We start from the raw sequence: 21,971 nt of genomic DNA on the forward strand, positions 1-21,971 counted from the left end.
CTAAGACACCCCAGTTAGCATTACTTACTCTGCACGTCAGGAGCATCCCCCGCCATCTTTTTGTGTCTGGGACTGTGGGTGTTTCAACATCCTAGCAATTTGGTGCTTAAAAAGCATGAAAGCGAGTCAACTGGCTTTTTCTTTATTTGTCTTCTTTCACTTTATGGTGAATCCTCAGCACACAATCTACACACGATCCACAATTGCAGCTGTGATTTCCGTTACCTCCTCCCAGGAGCACTGCAATGCTGTACACTCCCAGATCATATGATAAAAGCTGGCATCAAGTGTCCTGCATGTGTGACATTCTGAGGACGCGGCTGGGGAACATGTGCTTGATGCTGTGTATGGTGAGGTATGTTTGGAGTATAAAGTTAAACTGCGTGAAATGGAATCGCGAGTTGCGGGACTTCCCCTTATCATGTTGGAGTGCCTGGAACCATTGTTTGTCAGTGAGTGTGGCAGGGCTGTATTCCACTTGTCCCTAGCTCTATTCATCGCCTCTTGAGCAGTGGACTGTGCTGCATTGTAAAGGACAGCGATGGCATGCCTTGTGTCCCTATAGGATAGTAGGACATGCATCGACGATTACTGGGGCGGTTCCGCCCCACCTGTCCCCCAAGTATTATGTGCCACGTGTTGGATTGCATGTTAAGCTCCCCCCCCCCCCCCAATGATTTTTAGGTCTCGCCTACGCAGCGTGCATGCGCTGCATAGGAGACCTTAAGCCGTCGTGCAGCTCTTTTTCAAAGCACAAACTCGTGCTTGTGGCGGCATACGCTTTGCGGGAGTGCGCAGCTGTGCGTCACAAGCATGAGTATGTGCTTTTAAAAAAAGCAGACTGCTCTCCCTAGCACGCGCACGCACACCACTCGCAGGCTCACCTCCTGCTCCACCTCTCACAATTAACTTTAGCGGCCGCGGGCCGCGTTTGTATTTCAGTGCTTGTTGAAATCTCTCTCAATCTTTCCTTTTACTGCTTTTCCGAGAAAGGAACCTCTTCAGTGCAGCACACACGATTAGTCGATCCCGAGTTAAATCGCGTCCACAGACAAGATTCGGACAAACAAGTTGGGATTAGCGGGGCTGTGCGCGGATTTGGCGGGACGCCCCTTACTTGTCCATCTTTTCACATCCGCCATTGAGGGAAAAGAATAGCTGGCTGCCCTCACAAGCGCCCGTGTTAGCCTGCACTTGTGTTACCTTGCTGTACCAGCTCTGAAGTGTGTGAAGAAAGTGCACTGCGGCTGCACATTTTGCATCTGTTGTACTTGAGAAAACCGTTTTACCTATACAGACGCCTAAAATATAAGCTTCGTTCAATGTATGTTCTGTATGTTATTCAGTTCCTTGTCCAATACCCACCCCGTTCACTCTCGTTGTCCTTTTGCTTTTAACTTATGTGGTTAGATTTTAAACCTTATAAATCTTTTCTGTAAGGTAAACAATTGTTTTCTTTCTGTGCTATCTATCCTGACTTTTCCCGCACACCTTACCCCCTATGCCATCGAGACCTTGTTTTTCAACTTCCCATGTCAGTTCAGTACCGTGTCAGATCTTCCTCCCGCCTGTAAATAAGCAACAGTTATGCAAACAATTATCTTTCAGTTATTTGTGCCTCAATCTCTCTGCTCTAATCTGTTTCCAGCCTTTGCAGTGCATGTCGGAGACCCAGCCTGCCGTCGAGGTTGAGATTCCCTGTAAAGGTTATGGGCATAGATGGGAAACACTTTAATGTTCTTTAAGTGCAGCTACCTTGGCTTCTCCTACCTTCAGCTGATGAAAAAAGTCAAGCCAGGGCATAAATGTCCTACAGGGGCATCTTTTCTTCCTTGTGCATGTCTGCCTTGTGCACTTCTGTTTACTTAAGTTTCTTTCTTAGATTTCAAGTGCAACTTTGGAATTCTTTTAAGCCTATCTCTTTGTCCGAGTGCAAACAGTGTTTAAAAGAGAAAAATAGATGGTGTGATCACTGGATTCTTGTGCCCTCTGTGTAATACCACAGTCTCCACTTACAAGGTCTCCTTCCAGCTTCTTTATTTGTTGTCACAATTTCCATATTCAAAAGTTTGAGGTGAACCATCATGGAAAATGTGGAGTAAGCCATGCTGTTATCATTTTATGCTGCTCTTAAATAATATGAGAATGTGGGCCGTAATCAGAGGGCGTGTTATTGCTACAGATGTATACCTCAAATAACCTAACCAAACATGTAGCATCCTCATTTTGCTAGGTCTCATGAATAACATATTTTTAATATATATATATATATATAGGTTTCACCAGACCCGTCCGTTATTGTGACCATATTCTTCAAAATCCGGTTATTGACTACAAACATGTCACAAGAGTGAAAAGCAAAACCTGTTTGCCACTGCTGTGACATAACCATGTTCACATGCCAAGCTGCATTTAGCAGATCTGCAATAAAAAAGGAAAAGCAAAGACCTTTCTTAATTTAATGTGACAAACAAATAAAGTAGTACACCCTTGTGAGAAACCACATAGATCCAAATAGACGTGTCATTCCTTATTTACAAGAATTGTACTACGTTGAATTACAAAATGATAGTGTATGTGTATGGAACCGATATACATAACATTATAGATAGGAAGCTCTGAATAAATGGGATGTCTCATTGTGTAACAGATCTCATTCAGAACCCCTAGCAAAAACATCCCTGTCACCCTTCTATAATTGTCTTTTTTCTGTGCTTGCAATATTGGCACACCTGAAACAACTCGCTTTTTTAAAATATTTGTATATCTTCGTTTGATTGGAATTACTATGTTTTGTCAACGCCAGAGGCTTGTGATGTCACCTCAAAGTGCCTTCTATATTTTGTGTGTGTGTTTAGATTTAATGTGTGCACACATCCCATAACAGCGGTGAGATTGGGCTCTGGCCAGATGACACACTTTTTAGCTATGTGTCTAAAGATGGGACTCCACAGCTCTCCGATGCCTCCACCTCCTTGAGATTTTTTTCCCAACAGCAGGGGCCAGTGTCTTACTCGCATGCTGAGCAAGCACCCTTAGTTCAAGTTCTTTAATATACGCATTTTCAGTTGAATTTCCATGTTAAGTTATGATGGGAAGTTCGCCTAGTTAGGATTGAGCCTCCGCTCATTTATTCTGTTCAGAGTTTTTGAGCATTAACTTTTAAATCTGTAGCCAATCCACGAGGCATGGTGAATGGCCTTAAATGTTGCCATCCTAGCATCGTAGCTGAGCACAGTGCAGATTGCCTACAGCATTGTAGAATATCTCACTTACTTGGGCAGTCCCTGACCCTAGTATTACATACACAAAAGACATCATGGCCGCCTTATTGCGGCAGGACATGGAGGACCATCAGCAATGGAGGGATGCTACCACATGAACCAGAACAAGCATTGGCATAACCAATAAGTCTCACCTTTGGGACCTTATAAGTGTTTAGTTATCCAGCAGAATATCCTTGGTGCAACAACATCAAGTGTTGCATGGCTAAACACCTATAAGGTCCCAAAGGCAAGACCTATTGGCTATGCCAATGCTTATTATCTCAGCTGCCATCCATTGCGCCAAGTTGAAGTGGTGGGCCACTTCCTGGAGGTCCGGCATTTGCCATATCTGGATAAGTGGGGAATAGGGTGATTGAAGACCCTTCCCCCTCACATATCTGTTCTAACACAAGCGGGCGGCCTTCATTTGAAGCGACTCCCCTTTCATTCGGGCCCCGTATGTCAAGAACATCCATGTGTGTATATATATATACATATATATGGACCCCTCCAAGGATCCTGGTAATGGCCGCCTTCTCCAAACAGGCCTCCGTGCTCAGCCACCTCATGGCTATTGCAGCTGTGCTGCTGCATAATACCACTCAGTTGGGGGCACCAATTCCTCCCTCCAGTTGCGGTCACTGGAGCACCAAAAGCGACCCACGCCTTCTGCCCACCCCCATACGGATACCAGCAGGAGGATCTGGGGAGGTACAGTAGTAGGGCCGCAAAAAATACAACCACAGAGGCAGTCCCAGCATCTTAAAAATCCCCACATGCCTTATCGGGGACAGTGGCAGAGATGTTCAAAAAGGAAGTGACTTGCGAACCACGGCTAGAGCCTTACCCTTCCTGAGGTTGGCTAGATCATGATATATATATGCCCGCCCAGGTACTTAAATGTAGTGTAACCCCATTGCAGTCTGCAGCTCGTGATGGTTCCCTGTTCCGGTTCAGGGACTAGAGCCAGTAGGTACAGGCACAACTTGGCCCAATTCACCTTAAGGCCAGACACCTCACCAAATTCCTCTAGCAGTGACATCAATGCGGGGAGCGTAATGTGTATCCCGCAAATTTATCAGTGCATCATCTCATTAGAGGGATACAAAATGATTCACCCGCTGTTCCAATATCCCCCCATTGTTGTGCTTGCTGCCACACGCAACAGGCCATAGATTTAATGGCCAGGGTAAATATCAATGGTGACAGGGGGCATCCCTGCCTGGTGCCTCTTTGAATGTCAAAGCTATCGGAAATCGTGAGGCCTGTGCGTACCGTCGCTATCCGGTTTTTATACAGCTCTGCCCTTTACCCTTACCCTCCAAGGCAGCCAGTCGGTGATCCCACCCTGGGGTATCGAAGGCCTTCTTGATATCCAATGACGCCGCAGCCTGTCCCTGAGCCCCGGGTGGAGTGATCTCCATCATACACAGCAGCCTGCGAATATTTATTAAGGAGTATCCACAGGGTAAGAAGCCTGATTGATCCGCATGCACCAGCAGCCTAATGACAAGGAGCAGCATGTTAGACATTACCTTCTCCAGCAGTTTATAATCGAGACTTAGGAGAGACAACGGGCAATAAGAACAAACATTTAGGGGTCTCGTCCGGGCTTGAGAAGAACCACAGTCAGTGCTTCTCGATGGGAGCGCGGCAGCTGCCTCAACTGTTTGGCTTTATTAAAGATCTCCAGGAGTTTTGGGGAAAGGTGCGTGCTAAAAGCTGCATAATATTCGATCGGGAGCTGTAGGAAGCTTGCTCTGTGCACAATATACCTCATTTTGGTATAGTATATACAGAGTCCAATAGAACACCAGAGGTAGGCAGAGGTAAAAGTAGATAGCACCTTACTCTCTATTTGTGGTAGTGTGGGTGAGCAGTGAGCCTTTCAGAGGGTAGTGTTAAGGATTTGTTGTACACACTCAGGCAGCAAATGATGTCACACACTCTAAAAGACTGAACTCAGACCAATTTGTTTTTATAAAAAATATTTTTTAGTTATATTTATTTTCTAGAACCAAGCAAGCCTGGCACAGTTTAGTCTAAGTGATACTTTCCAAGGCAAATTGAACAATACAAGCAAGCTGAATGAAAAGGTATGTAATAGTTTTGAATACAGTGAAAACTTCTGTTCGAATACTTTTCAGATTACTTTATGGATTACTATTTCTACTCCGTGTGATATGCCTAGATATCACAATGGGACATTTCCTAGAGAAAAGGTAAGTAAAGCCGTGTTTAGATAATTGCAGTTTTTCCGGTGCTCACACAAAACCAGTTCCACACTTAGAACAATTTTCAAGGAAAAAAAAAGTCAAATGTATTCCCACCGAGAAAAATGAAGGTATCGGTTTGTAGGTAAGAACTTGTTTGTGGGAGTTGGTATTCTGGGGTTAGAACCAGGGTTCACCAAGGGTCAAGGATGCACACTTGAAACACTCTCAGCGGCACCAGGGCGGCCGGGTGCAGAGGCCCAATGTTATCCAGTGGGGGATAAGGGGCCCTCGGTTGGTGGCTGCTCACGAGCAGGCCACAAGGTTTGTGGGAGCAAAGCCCCTGGTGTTAGGCTTGGGGCAAAGGGGGATCCTAGTTAGCACCCAAAGTACACCTGCGGGGGCGGCTGTGTGCAGGTTGCTGTTTTGCCATCGGGTTCCCTGTTGTTTTCAATTGGGATTCTCCGGTTACAACAAAGACTGCAGGCTCGGGAATGAAGATCTTCTGGAGGTGACCACCAGTTGGAGAGGTAAGTTGGGATGCCTGGGGATGCTGGAACACCATCGGTATGGCCACCCAAGGCTGTGGGACGGCAGGTGCAGGGGCGTCTTTAGGCGTTGGGTTTTCTTACCAGCTCCGGTCGCGGTTCGGGGGGATCCTCCAGAAAGAGGCTTCTCTGGGAGAGTCGAGCCAGGACAGAAATCTCAGGTCAGGTGGTGTTGGGCCACTTGAACTCGGGCCGTGGGCGTCGGGTGCAGGCTTGCGATTTTGGCTGGGGCCAGATTCTGTTGGTGAGCAAATCCGGTCCTCACAGAAGACAAAGTCTTTGGCTTTGAAGGCAGGGCAGGTCCTTCGGATTCTTGAGGCTGCTGGCTGCAGGACACACCCGGATTTCACTGGAGCATGTTCGTGGTGGGGACCGGCAGTTAGGGCTGGGGCCAAGTCAGTGGGCGTCCTCTTAGTTTCAGCACCGCTTCTTTGGTCCTTCTTCTCTTCTTCTTGTCTGAGGAGGAAAGGTTCAGGCCTGCCCCTAAATACTAGGTTTAGGGGTGTTATAGGTAGGTAAAGGTTGGGACCAATGAGTTCCTTCCTTGGGGTGGGTACACCCCCTATTATGCCACCCTCTAGTGGGAGGAGGGCATATGCCTCACTCTGGTTGGCTGGGTCCCCCATCTGCAAGATGGTGGGGACTTAGAGATGTGCTTTACCTCGCCTTCCCCACCTGAGGGGTGGGGTTGGCAAAGGTGGACACACCTCCCTCCCTCACTTGAATTTCCCACCGATTCTCCCACCCAAAGTGGTGGTCAGAAGCGGTGAGGCCAGTTGCTGGAAGCAGCAAAGGTTTGGGGAAGCTAACAAAGGCGGCAAGCCTTTGAAACTTTGGCACCTTGTCCCAGGATGTGCATTGTTTCAGACCCCCGAGAGCAGCAGTCTCGCGACCCAGGGGTCCAGAAACATGTCTGTGGTGGCAGCTGGCGAGCATCCACTCAACCTGGACACTAGTGTTAGGTCATTTTTCAGGGGGCATCTCTAAGATGTCCTCTGAGTGCATTTTTCATTAAATCCCACAGTGATATCAATGTGGGTTTAATGTGATGAGAGATTTGATACCAAACTTCCCATGTTTCAGTAAAACCATCATGGTGCTGTGGAGTTCATAGTGACAAATCCCAGCACCAAATACGTTTAATGACAGTTCTGCACTTACAATGTCTAAGAATTGGCTTAGACACTGTAGGGGTACAGGGCTCATGCACCTGTACCCTCACCACTGGTATAGTGCACCTAGCTTGAGGGGTGGCTGACCTATGCCAGGGCAGTGAGTTGTAGGAATGGCATACAGGGATGTGTGCCATGTTGACTCTTCACTTTGTTCTTCACCAAAACACGCTGCCGGCGATGGCAGTGTGTGTGTGTAAAGGTACAGGGCCTCTAAGGGTGGCACAATAAGTGCTGCAGCCCTTACAGGTCTTCCCTGGCCACAGTGTCCTTGGTACCTGTGGTACCATTTATAAGGGACTGACATGTGGACAAAGAGTGCCAATTGGGTTTTGTTTTTAATGCAGTTTAGGTAAAGAACATAGTCCCTGGGTACCTGTTTGGCAGGAGCCCAGGGCACACTCAGTCAAAGTACATCAGCAGTTTAGCAAAAAAGTGGGGGCAACCATGCAAAAAGAGGGCACTTTCTTACAGGAGCCCATATATTCCCAGGGTTTTGTTCCTGACAATTTGGCCTATAGCCATCAGAATCTCCTCCGGCTGAAGGGGGCCTCAAATCAGCATGCAGCAGGGGCATTAAGTGGGGAAAAAGCAGATCTTTCAAAAAGCCCTGTATACATGCTAGAGCGGGAACATTCACTGCTGTATACAGAGAGCGATAATACTCCATACTAGCAGCATTAATGGCAGCTTGTGTATTTAACACCGCGCCATCTGTCAGTTGAATGGCCCCTATCGGTGGGCAATGTTGATCTTCCCATACCAGTTGTTCCCCTTCTGCATGCAAGAGGGCAAGGTGACGTCTATAGTCTGGTTTCCCCAATCGCAACTCCAATTCTCTGTTGTCCTTACGTAAAGAACCCAGGCGTTCTAAGACAGTAGGTCTGTGGGCCACTTCAGTTTCTAGTGTTTGCATCTCTTGTTCAAGTGTGAGCATCTCTTCGGTCAAAACCCTGCAGATCCCCCACGTCACTGTCATGCTCCAGTGCTCAAGTCAATACAGTATCCTAATTTGATTCAAAATAATCAGTGATCTGTGTCGACAGAGCCTTCCGATAGGGATAGTCTAAGAGGGCCTCCGTTTGGAGCCTCCAGGTGGGTGTCCTAGGGCTTGGTCTTCCCCCATTGGAGTGTCGCCAGCAGCAGGCAGTAATCACACAGTGTGCGTGCCAGATACTCCGCTTCCATAATCCGCCCGCCCAGTGAGTCATTGCAGAGGAAGAGGTCCAGTCTAGTATGGATGGCGTGGACCTGGGAATAAATGAAATACTCGCTTTCATTGGGGTGGTTCAGGTGTCACACGTCATGTAGGAGATTGCAAACCATTCATTTCTGAAAGTGCTGTGGTGCTCGAACACCAGTGGCCCAGCGGAGGGGAGGGACAGAACAGTCTCTTTCCACATCCGGTGCCAGAGTCAGGGTATCGAAGAAGGGCTACTGATTAAAGTTTGGGGCCTAAACGCCCACCACCGTGAGTGGCATACCATCTAGGTGACTTTCTAGAATCACATATATACCCTCATCATCAATCTTCTGGAAATCTACCATGTTCGGAAACCCTGGGGCTATCCATACCAGCACCCTGCCTTGCATAACTTGAGGAAAGAGTGCCATATTCTTGCCTCCTCTACTTCGCTTGCACTTTGCCTAATTCCTCTTGTGTGAGATTGTTTTTTTTAGTATTGTGTTGTGTGCATGGCAACGCTTCATATATGTATGTATTTTATATCGCTTGGCCGGGCCGGCCATATCTCTCACATTCCATGTCATTAGCTTATATCTGGGGATAGTTGAAGTGCCTATGTGTTATTGTGTGTGTAAGCAGCACCATCCTGTCCCCCGTGGCATCTATGCCTGGACCAGATATGGGGAGCAGTGAGCAGCCACCCAATGTACATGAGTAGGCCATGTCCAGCAGTGCCCGCCCACCCACCCTCCAAGTGCGAACAGGTGATTCCACATGTGAACAGGAAGTTAAAAGAAACAAACTTAAAGTGAGGGTGAAAGAAAAAGAAATATCATAATCCCATCCCCACCAACGCCAGTAAGACTGCGTGTCCCCCCCCCCCTGCATTATGTAAGCGATTGACTACAGCAAGAACAAGAAAATTAACCATACAACAAAGTCCGCATTGAAAGCCTCCGGGGCATGGCACACATAGGGCTGCAGTTCTCCGGGTGTGGTGCCTGCAGTATCCGGCCTAGACCCAAAAGGAGCAGCAGACAACTCAGGACGATTCAGCCACTAATAGGGGTCCCTAGAATCTCCTAGTTCTTCATAGTATCTCATCTGCCAGTCTGGGCATTAGTTCCGGACTCCTGATCGATGCCTCCTGGAGCTACTCTCATTTGAGTTTGTGTCCATTTGCTGCATTTGTCGCAGCAGTTCAAAGGGGTTTTTACCAAGATGGTATGCCTCCACCACTGCTCACGCCTGTTCCTTGGCGACCTGCTTCAAAGTGGGATATTTTCCAAGTCTCTTCCACCACTTGCATCGCGGTTGAGGTGTTAGTTATTAACCAGATGGTTGGTCGCCACTAGTGACTTTCACTAGTCCCTTGGCATGAAGCACATCCTCAGGTGAACAGAAAAAAGTGAGTGGAGCTATGGTAAACATATTTTAATCGACACATGGGGCCTGCACATTGATGCTCTCCCGCTCCCCCCCCCCCCAGTTGAGAATACCACGTGTTCCCAAATACTACGTACGATCCTTGGAGTCCCGCTATAACCGTGGACAGACTGCAATGGGATTCACCAGTTTTTAGGCGCTGTTACCCCATAACTGACCAATGTGTTGCATTGTTACCGGATCACTACACTGCCGCTCTGTTTGTTAATCAAGCTCATACTATAGCGAACAAACACAGTAAGCAATGCTTCACCACCAGTGCCAGTATTAGCCAGCATGCTTCTATATAATAAATCACAATACTTTTGTGCTCATAAGAATTCTTGCTTGCTAGTTTGTGGTGCAACTCTTGTGTACCATAGCCTCCTGACACACTGAGACAGGGTGTGTTCTGTGTTACCATACACAACGCCTACTTGATCCTACTTGATTCTGCACGTATCACTTCCCCTGTGACTTGGCCGTTGATAAAACATGTCCTTACAGTTGAGGTTTTTCCTGACCACACATGACCGGGAATAGGAGGTCGCCAGTGAGCATGTGGTTGTGTATACTCATGCATTTAATGTTGTGTCCATTGTTTCCTCTCCCTTGTTTTATCCTAGTACATGAGGAACCCCTCGTTTATTACCTACCGGGTACTGTGATGCCTGGCTAGTTCATAACCCTGGGTAAGTCCCTTTCTCTCTCTGCTACTTCCATGTGTGCCACATTAGGTGAAATTCAATGCTTGCTCACCTGATGTATTCACCGTGTGGCACCCTGGTTTTTAATGGTTTTTTAACTGTTCGATGTTCACCATGACTTGCTGAGAGACAGCTTTACACACAGAATATGAGAGAATTCACTTATTGCAACTGTACTACATTGACCCATGTGATGCATTCTCTCTCCACAGGTAGTTCCAGCACTACCAGGTATCAGACGATTTAGTCCTATGGTTGATGTGAGTGTGTAGCCACAACACCATTTGAGTTTTAGTTGTAGATAGTTCACCCCTCTTGGTCCTTACGAATCGCCTGCAGATTACTCATTTTGGCGAGAAACATGTTGACCTACCACTTATAAGCGCCCCACAATCTGAGACATTACCTCAGCCTTGCGCCTTATAGTTTTGTTTTTACGTAGGGTAGGAGACCCCTTGATTAAAGTTGTTTTCTTAGGTACTCCCAACCCTATTTTACATTCACTTCCAACATTAATACACATCTACACACACAAGGCCCCCCACCCGCACTTCACCTAACGGCTGTTGTAAAAAGATCTCCGATAAAGTGCCCCTACTATAGGGAGCCTGTCTGATATTGCACAGCCGACCCGACGAGGAGCAGCCCGATGATGAAGCATGACACCCAACAGGGTGTGTGAGGGCATTATAATCCAATACAATGGATTCCTAACTTTGAACCTCAGCGGTCAGGTTGGTTCATAATTCCCTGTATTTTGTCACTAATTTCAAATGAACAGCATAACCTTCTTGTTTAAATTGTTGTTGCACTGCCACTGTGAAGTCAGAGTAAGCTGGAATATTTTCACTCTTGTACCTCCCAGGGACTTTGGATCGAAACAGTTGCAGTATCAAATCTCCGTCCCTATAATTCAGAAAACCTGCAATAACAGGACATGGGCGAGCTCCTGGAGCTGGTGGTCTACCTGGTATACAATGTGCCCACTCTGCGGAGAAGAGTTTTGGGACTCTACAATCCAGTACAGTTTTAATAAGCCCCTCAACGAAAAATAGTTCCACATTCGGCCCTTCGGAGCGTTCGGGCAAACCAAGAAAGTGTACATTGTTCTGACTTGAGCAGCTCTCGCCGTTTTCTGGTAGTCGATGGAGAGAGTTGACCTCCATTGGCTTAACCGCGGTATAGGTGTTGCGTTGTTGTTGCACCTCCACTGTGAGGTCAGGGACTTTAGGGTCTGCAGCGTGAGTTGCATGGAGGTCAAAGACAATTCGGCCTCATCCACTCTCTCCGCTAGCTTTCAGTGATTCGCTCAGAGCAGGTTGACATCGAGTGAGATGGTGTCACTCTCTGCATCCATAATGGTTTTTGTGTTGAGGATGGTTGAAACCCCATTTCAAATTGAGTGGAATGGCTGCGGAGGGTTGCGCCTATGTGGCCCTGAGCACCCAGGTTCTGATCAGGGGAAATTGCTAGGCTCACTAGGATCTGACCCTTGGCAGTTTTGAGCCTTACCATCATGTCGCCCTCAGTGGTCAGAGTCTGCGCGGGGGTGGGCTATGATCTCTCTCGAAGTGGGTCTAGTAAGCCTCTGGTTATCCTCAAGTCACCCAGCAAGCACAGCTCGGCAATAAAGTGGAACGGACTGATTCAGAACCCCCCCTCCCCCCAAGGTCTCTAACCCGCTTGCAGGTCAACAGCACAAGCACGTGGCCTGGTTACACGGCAGTGAGAAAGCGGCCGGCCGTGCAGAGCAGGGATATAGTCCCAGATAATAAAGCTGGGCCTCACCAACAGGGCCCCAGGAGTCCATGGGCCAGTCCCTGTGTCCACTTATCTGGGGGAAGTGAGGATCGCACCAGATAAGGCCATCCTTGTCACCCCTCTAATGGTAATGCATGAAACAGCCTGTATGGGCTTACTTCCAGGTTCTCTTGGTGCAGCAGTCCACGGCTGGAGAAAGACAGGCCCGAGGACTTCCCTCCAAGGCCCCAACGATTGGGGGCAGTACTAGAAGGGCAGGCATGGTCAGGATGCTGTTGACGCCCTATCGTTGCAGGGCCCCTGTCACTGGGGTGTCCCCAGGGCAGTCAGTCGGAGTGCGAGTCTCTGACCGGCTCCTTCGTCCTCCCCACGGCCAATGCTACGTTGTCTGGTTTACTGGCTTCCATGCACCTCTCGGGTCATTGCAGTGCTGAAGCGGACCATCCCTCTGCTCGGAGGCAGCCCAGTACCACCATGGTCCAATCGCCCCTCGTCCCCACAGCACGCCGAAGGTTCAGGAGACTCATGAGTGGGGGCGCACGCGGCACTAGCCCCGGTTGTCACCCTTTCGACTTGAGGGCACGGCGGGGCTCCAGGGCAGCCAGTCACAATATGGGACTCTTCCACCCCACCCCCCCCCCCTCTCCGGCTCCTTCGTCCTCCTTGCGACCAATGCCGTGGCACAGTGCTTACTGTCTCCCCCGCACCACACAGGCCGCTGTAGTGCTCCAGGGAGCCTCCCCTCTGGAACAACCCAGCACTGTGGTGGTCCTATCGCTCTTTGGCCCCAAGCCACACTGAGGATTCAGGAGTCCCGCAGGGGGGAGCACCCGGCTCAAGTCCTTGACGCTGAAGCAGTGCAGCCTGGGGACCCACTTCAGCCCGCCTCCTCCCAGACAGGCCGCCTGTTCCAGCCACGAGGGCCCATGGCCCCTGGAGTCCGCTTACAGCCTTGTCCCTCGTTCCCTTTTTTAGGTCGTATGCTGTATTTGAGTATTGACTTGGAGGCCTACCCACTCTCCGCCCATTTTTTCCATTGGCTTGTGTCATGGTCCTTCGTAAATGCTGGCTTCTGATTCATTAATAGGCTTGTTAGTCCCTCCTTAGTAACCTCCCATGAGGACTGGCCCTTTTCCTTCTGTTACACGGTATGTTTTATTTGGTCTGTAAGTGCTATTTTCTTTAATGAGTTTCCCCTACTGCAGGCACAGCATGCTTTCCTGCAATGTTCAGCGGGCTTTCACTTCCCAAGCAGCTCGGGACAATGGCAGCCGCTTCTTTGAAATTAAATAGGTGTTGCATTTACAAGAGTTTGAGCTATTGGCATTGTTAAATGACAATGCCTTTTATTTATGTGTGAATTATCAAAACGGATAAATCAAAGGCATTGTCATTTACAATGTCAGTAGCTTAAACTCTCGCAAATGCGAGACCTATTGCATTGCAAATGCTTGCTTCCATTTGTTTTACTTTCCTCAACAGTATGCTCAGTATGGGGGCAACTCCAGGAACTTCCCCCAATTTGTGATGGGCGATTTCAGGCCAAATCAGACGGATGATGAAGGATGTTTGATTGGCCCTAGATGGAGCTCACAGGAGCACGTCTGATGCAGTTGCCATCTTGGCCACGCCCCCACCTAATCCATCATTTGATGCATGATTTGCAGATTTTATAACGCATTTGTCTGTAGCAGAACAAAATTAACATTTAAATGCAACACTGGGTGCTGTTCCTCAAGTGACACTTTTTAAAAGGTAACTGATCAGCTCTCAGTCTTCAATTGCTATATTCAGTCATTTAAAGAGGTGAACTTTTACTGAGGTTTATGGAAACATAAAAAATTGATGGACTAAGGGAAGTACCTTGTCTGCTTCAGGCAAAAAAAAATGCACTTCAATGTAATTGTTCCTTTCATGGTTTGAACAAATTCATGTTTATGTGAAGTTGCTGTTCCGAAGGCAGCAGTCACTGCAAGAGGACCCTCAAATTTAAGAAGAATACCAGAGATGTTGTATCCCATTATTTTTATGTGTGTCGTGACATCTAAAGTGTCTCATAGCTGAACAGGTGCATAATAAGTAATGTCTAATGTGGGAATCTTACTCCAGAATTTCTAGCAAGAACAAAAGTTGATTTTTCATTAAAAAGTAAACTGAGTAAACCATTTAAAATGCATGAATTGGATTTGCCTACTCCTATTGACGCCGATGCTATGCAACAGGTGTACACCTGAAATGTATGTAATTAGAATATATAGTTGCACGTAAGTTCCAAAACTAGTAGGATACATACACACACAGCTCGGAGATGTGCAAACATTAGTAAAATGTTGGAATGTGTTGGTGCACACCTGCACTAAATTAAATTTACTCTTATTTTGTGAATTCAGCCATACCCATTTGTATTATTTCGCTTAGTAATGCTTTAGTGTAAAACAATATTTTAATGCCACTTCTTTAATTGTTATACCTATTCTTTTGTGCATCCACTGGGATATTGTAGCACAAAATCCCATTTAGATTGTCTCTACAAGTCCTCCCAAAGCCAAATGATTTAGGTCCTTCTGACTGGTCTGGAGACTAATTGATAGATTTCAGAAAAACGAATCCTTGAGACATTTAGCATTGGGAAACCAAAAAGAATGTCTAGGCCTAATTATTCTACTGTACATGCATACGAACTGTTCTCTTCTTTTCTGCTTCCTGATGCAGCTCAATATTTCAAATCTTGTAATATTCCAAAATCTAAATAAAGCAAGCCAGACAAAAAGAGCAACTTGCAGGTTATGTCATGTCTAAGCATGCACGTTTGAACCAACGACTGTAGTGAAGATTTTTGATTCCAAATCAGCCTGCTTCCCCACTCTGTTTTTGGGATTTTTTTAAAAGCTAAAAACAAAAGTGTTCCTGGATTTTTGCTAGTAAGTCCACCAGTCTTTTAGACCTTGCAAAGATTTTTTTTTTAATGTTGTCTTGGTAATAGCCTGGTATAACACTCCTCCCTGAATATCACACTTCAGTGAGGTTAATAACCCCTCTGCCATTAAATCAACGGGACTTAGGTACATGTTGCTCGCAAACAGCTATAATTGGGGATATGCTCGAGTCCCAGTACTCTCTTCGAGCAACAACTTTTCATGCTCGAGTTCTGATTGGCACAATTGTATAATAAGCCTTGTGCAGGGCAAACAGTGGTAGAACTATTGTTTGTTCTTAATAGACAAAAGCAGCCAGCCTCTTCATTATAAACGTTGCCATAGGAACTGCTTTAACCATATGGACCCCAGGTACGGTCAGATGTTAAATATATATATATATTTATTTTCATGAACTATTTTGAGTTTAGTGTCTGCTGTAAGCCATATGATGTTAATGATATTTCATTAATGCAGTGGCTATTTTATCCTAATTTTACACTAATCTACTTCTAGAACTTCTCTTTTTGATCATAATCACATCAAAGAAGGTTAAGTCTAAGCCCAAGATCAAAAGCTTGCACCCGGGATTGTTCCTGTCTAATTTGTCAAACGTTACCTATTAGTCACTGAGCATCAAGACTACAGCCTGTCAACATTTGAAATTTCTGGGCAACGTGGGACTAATATAAAACTGTGATTAGGTCAGCGCCGGACTTGGGAACCCATGGCAAAAAATGCTCAAATCAGCTCGCCTTTCTGGAATCGCTCTTCATATCCATCCATCCATTCATTCTCCCTCTCTTTCTCTCTCCTCACTCTCAGATTGCCTCCCTATGCAAATAACCTCCGGGAGATGGGGAAAGTGACAGTGGCACCAGGAACCGCCTGGGGCTTTTAACGCTGGCCACAAAGGGCTCCAGCCTACCGGGAAAATACCAGGTGGAATAAAAGGCCCGTCCAGCCCTGGATTAGGTGTAATGAGGTAGACTTGACTAGCAGATTAAAATTTGCTTGTCCTGATTCACTGATCTGTCTGTACCAAGATTATTACTGCCAAGATTTTGCTCGTGACATTGGGCAGTGCAATAAAACTAGACAATGGAAAATCTCCCATGGCCATTTTAATTAATGTGTAAAAAAAAAAAAAAAAAATTCTGTGAAAAGGCATTTCCTGTGATGCCTTACATTTCACCATGCACAGGAGGCAAATGAATACGATTTGGATGTAGTAACATTCCTAGAATTAAAAAAATAAAATAAACACATACACATTTTATTATAGTATTGCAGTAGTTTATATATTGTAATAAGCTATGTGCACAGTGGCAAGCTGTAATTCATTTAAGTCTATGGAAATCCATGTGCTAAAACCCAAACTGATGCAATAATTATATCAACTCCACACCGTTGTCCTCAACTGATTTTTCAATGAGCAGTACTGTTCAATAAGCCATCTATTTACCCACTCACGGCTTGTAGGTCTGATCCACAGTTGAGATTGCAAAGAGAAGGTATAGAACAAGAATTGGCATTAATAGACTTCTCCTTTGATGCACTTTCTTCCTGTCTGTCTCTCTGTATCCCCTCCCCCTCTCTAGATTTCTCCTGGTCTTACTCGGCTCTTCCCACCCCCTGGCACTTTCAGCAAGCTGTCTTCTAGAAGGAGTTCTAAAGCAGTCATAAGCCAATAGTTTTTATTGAGTTGCTATCCAAGAATTCCAATTTGGGTATCTTACTTTCAACAGTGTTATGAATATGCTTTAAGTATTTTAATACCTCTTCTGTGTACTTTAAGGTTTGTAACCTGTGCTTTTGGTTCACCTGCAGCTCCAGAGCACTGATGCCTTGGACTGTCTGGAACGTCTCATAGACTTGAACAATGGGGAAGGTCAGATTTTCACCATCGATGGACCACTGTGTTTGAAAAATGTGCAGTCCATGTTTGGGTGAGTACCTTCCAGTGTTTCTGTTAGACGCTGTTTCAACGTGACTGTGAAGGATGGCCCTCACAAACTGCATTACTCGTGGAGTACTCTTTTAAAATGGCTACTCCGTGTTAAATCTCTTACTGTTGGTATTTTAACTATGCATGGCACTAAAACAGGGTTTGATTGTGAAATGAGAAATCTATTGATAAGTGCTGTTAAATGTTAGGCTGTGAACCTATGACTTGGCAAGATCTCCTGCTCCTCTGAGTCTTTTCTTAATAATTAAGCATACAGTTTGGGTTTGGTGTCTATTTTAATTTTCTGATTTTTGTAGATCCGTTAAGATGGGAATGAATATTGTTCTTTAGTCACGGCAGGTTAGGGTAAGGTTCTGCATTGCTAGCAACAGGATATGGCTTCCAAGCTGTTGGTGTTCACGTTTATGTTGCTTTTTTCCAACAATCCTGGATACATGCCCATCACTCCCTTGTGTTCAGAGGTATTTCCTATAGAAGAGGCATGATTTGCAGGTATAAGGAGTACTCTTCTGCTCCTGGATACATTTATTATTAGGGCTGTGGGAAGGATTGTAACAGGTTTTATCTCATCTAGAAAAGAGGATTTAATTCAGGTGTTATGTTATGCTACATACTCTTAGTATAGTGCAACGAATCACCCTCGAAGGGGTATCTTTGTGCTGCAGCGCAACCTAAGTAAAGGGAGGGAAGAAAGGTAAAATAAATTTTAAAAGAGCCAGGTTTTGAGAAGCGGTTTGAAGCGGGTGAAATTGGGACAAGCACGGATGTGTAAGGGTAATCTGTTCCAATGATGTGGGCCAAGATGGGAGAAATATTGACAGACATATTTTGGCTACACGAATACCGTGGGAGCAGAGCAATAGTTGGTCTTTTGATCTCAGATTTCTCGTGGGGAGATAGGGGGTGAAGTTTGTTTTAAAGATATACAGGGTCCTTGCCCGATAGGGATTTGTGTACCAGGCAGAGGAGCTTGAAGATGGCACGTTTCCTGATTGGTAGCCAATGAAGAGATTTTAAAGTGGACTCTGAGGGAGATCGGGGGGTACGTTTTGCAGACTAGGGGTACAGCAGTGTTTTGAATCACCTGAAGCTTTGATAATGACAAGAGCCTGGGTGAGAGTTCTTCTGGTGTGAAGAGGTTACCACTGAAATGCTTTTCGAAGTATGCGCATTATTCCAAAACAGGTGCCGCATGTAGAGCCTACCTGCTGTCTCATTGTGAGGTTATCGTCTATTAATATGCCTAGATTCTTTACCATCTTTTCAAGTTGTGGTGTGGTACTGAGTACGGACGACCACCAGTCGTCCGACCAGCGTGCATGGGCCTTGCCGAACAGTAGAATCTCAGTTTTGTTGCTGTTAAGTTGCAAGCAATTTTGGGACATTGAGGATGCCACTTTCTTCATACATTCTCTGAATTGGAATTTTGTGGATTCTGGGTTTGGCCCCATGGAGATGAATAATTGTGTGTCGTCTGCATATGAGATGACATCCAGGCTGCAGGGTCTTCCCACCTGAGCTAGTAGGGCAATATATATATTTAAAAGCCTGGGGTTCAGTGAAGAGCCCTGTGGTACCCCTTTGTCTATTGACATAACTGGGTACGATTGCTGAGGAAGTCCTGAAACATCTTGGGGCCTCCCCACCGACACCATTCTCTGAAAGTCTCTGGGCCGTGTGGAATGTGAGATGGTGTTGAAAGCTCCGGATATGTCGAATGACACCAGCATTGCTGGAAAACCATCATCAAGGCCATCAATGCGATTTCTGTACTGTGTGAGGCTCTGAAGCCTGAATGGGAGGGGTCTGGAATGGCATCTATTTCTAAGTAGTGGGAGAGTTGTTGGTTTACTAAGCTTTCTAATCTTTTGCTTAGATAGGGGAGAAGTGATATGGGCCTATAGTTTGAGTTTCAGACAGTCCGTGTTGGATGTTTTCAAGATGGGCATAACTTGTGCCGTTTTCCAAGCGAGAAAGTGATTAAAGGAAAGTTAACTGTGCTTTGATGGTAGGAAACCGCATGGGTGCAAGTGTCACCAAAATATGGACGGGGAGAGGTCAGAGGGGAAGCCTGATTTAATTTTGTTCATCGTATTCAGAGCTTTTTCCAATGTGATGGGTTCCAACGTGATTGGTTTGAAGTGCTCCAGAGAGATGGAGAGATTTATTAAGGGGGGTGTGAAATGGCGGATACGGTTAGTGAAGGGCTGTGAGAGCTTTTTATAGATGGTTGCAACTTTTGTCTTCAAAATGGTCTACCAGGATGTCGCAAAGTTCCTGGGAGGCGGGGATTGAAGATATACAGGTCGTGGACTCATTCAAGCATTTAAAACTTTAACTAGTTCTTTTGCTGAATTCCAGTCGTTGTCAATTCTATTGATAATACGTAACTTCCTGACTGCTATGAGCTTTTATGATCGCTGTGTAGTGCTGATTTATAGGTGGTTTTGTCAAAGAGGGATTTGTAGGTGTGCCACCTTCTCTCCAGTTTCCTATAGGCTATTTTCTCCTGTTTTAGATCTTCAGAAAACCAAGGGGAATGCTCTTGGTGGAGTTGAAGCAGTTAAGCTTGAAGGGAGCAACTGCGTTTCGTGTCTGAGAGATTGTCTCCTGGAAGTTTGTGATGGCATTATTTATGTCAGAGGATTTAATGACATAATGGGTTGGAAAGAGGGAAGGGAATTGTATTTTTAAAACAAGGAGCTCACCTGTTTAAGCGCTCACACCACGCGCTGACACAGCCCTCCTTCCTCTTCCCTGAGACAGCGGTCCGCGCTGAGACAGGGAACGCCCAAGGCCTAAGCCACGCCCACTGCGAGGCCACGCCCACCCCCAAGGACTACAAAAACGCTTGATTACGAAGCGCCCTTCATTATTTGTAATTATCCTCTGAGGCGGAAGCCGGAGGACTGTGCTCATGACATTGAATTTTAAAACTTGTCACTCTGTTTAATTTGTATTTTTAAAACAAGGAGCTCACCTGTTTAAGCGCTCACACCACGCGCTGACACAGCCCTCCTTCCTCTTCCCTGAGACAGCGGTCCGCGCTGAGACAGGGAACGCCCAAGGCCTAAGCCACGCCCACTGCGAGGCCACGCCCACCCCTAAGGACTACAAATGTGCCGGCCATACCAGCGCAGCAGACGAGCGCCGTTTGCGCGCCTAAGGCAAGCCCGTCTGCGCCCGTCCGCGCACGACCGGGCCTAGGGCCAGAACCCCTGCCTAAAACATTCTACACTAAAGTAAGCTACTCACGTAGAGAGCTACTAAGTCTCAGACCCTCATCCACTTCCTGCGATTACTTGCATGATCTAAATGGACCTTTCACTCGCTGCCCACTATGTAAGCCAGCCCAGCTCACATTACCTACGAAACCTCACAAGCCCGCCGCCCTCAACCTCGCCTCACTAAACTGTCGCTCACTCCCTAAACATGCGACACAGGTGAACCACCTCATAGAAGACCTGGAGATAGATATCCTTTTTCTCACGGAAACATGGCTTGCCCCACACTCACAATCAGATATGGCACTAGCAACTCCACCGGGATACCTGATTCAGTCCCTCCCCCGCCCTTTAGGAAGAGGCGGTGGTGTCGCCATCATCCACCGAGACTATCTCCACTGTAAAACCAGTGACGCGCAGATTTTGGACTCAGAAAGTCTCCACTTTACCATTAAAATAAACCCAACCAACTCCCTTACGGGAATACTTGTGTACCGCCCTCCTGGCCTCCCAGGTTCCTTCATTGGTTCCCTCCTAGATTCAGTCACAACTCAGGCTCACTCCCTATCACATTTTATGATAGTAGGTGACCTGAACATCCATCTTGAAGACCCGGCAGACCCTGTAGCTAACGATCTGATCTTAGATCTGGCGACACTTGACATCCGCCTACTCAACTCCGGAGCCACCCATATCAAGGGTCATCTACTGGACCCTGTTTTCACTAGTTCGCCATCAATACTACCGAAGGAGGCCCTTCCCCTGCCCTGGACAGACCACTTTTTAGTCTCCTGCCAACTTCCTGGAATTTTCAGGAAACCCCAAACTCCGCCCACCTATAGCAGAGACAGGACCTGGTCTAGACTCCCCACGGAAGAATGGGCCAAAACCCTAGAAAGGACGACCCCGGCACACGCGGAAGACCCGGTTACTGCCGACAAACAATACAGAGAATGGATTACCTCCTCCCTGGACTCAGTACTCCCATTCAGAACTAGGGAAAACAAAAACGGTAAACCTGGGTCAGCCCCATGGTATACTACGGATCTCCGAATACTCCGCAAAAACTGTAAAAAAGCCGAACGGCTTTGGAGAAGAAATTGGCAGCACGCCAATAAAGAGGCATACCAGATCACAGTCAGACATTACAAAGAGGCCATCAGACAAGCCAAAGCCTCACACTATGACACAAGGATACAAGAATCATCCAATTCAGCCAGGGAATCCTTCTTAATTGTAAAGGAACTGCTCAAAGTCCCCATTTCTACCACCTCCACCACCCCTAAAGTTGACCGTTGCAATGAACTAGCTAACTACTTTAACGATAAAATCATAAGAATCCTGGCGTCTCTCCCACCCCCCGACCCCACCAGTCACATGGAAAGCCGATTATCTCTCGACCAGGCCAAAAGCAATCCGCGCCCCGCACTGCCGACATTTCGGCCAGTAACTTGCTTAGAGGTGGAAAGAACACTGATGAAAATGAAAAGCGGTTCACCTCTGGACCCAGCACCGATCAGGTTCCTTAAAACCGTAGCCTCGGTCATCGTGCCCACCGTCACAGAACTTATTAACAGTTCGCTCG

General features: G+C 46.6%; 1 protein-coding gene across 3 annotated transcripts in view; it reads left to right on the plus strand.

Annotated features, from left to right (window-relative positions):
• The window catches only part of INTS14 (integrator complex subunit 14), a 157,091-nt gene that overhangs the window by 22,898 nt on the left and 112,222 nt on the right, over positions 1–21,971 (plus strand). For all 3 annotated transcript variants that reach the window (XM_085644635.1, XM_085644634.1, XM_085644633.1), the window contains exon 5: positions 17,024–17,142. In XM_085644635.1, the coding sequence (XP_085500761.1) occupies positions 17,024–17,142 (119 nt within the window). The remainder of the gene's footprint in view (positions 1–17,023; positions 17,143–21,971) is intronic.

Source organism: Triturus cristatus, chromosome 3_1 (assembly GCF_964204655.1).
Source record: "Triturus cristatus chromosome 3_1, aTriCri1.1, whole genome shotgun sequence".
Taxonomy (NCBI): Eukaryota; Metazoa; Chordata; class Amphibia; order Caudata; family Salamandridae; genus Triturus; species Triturus cristatus.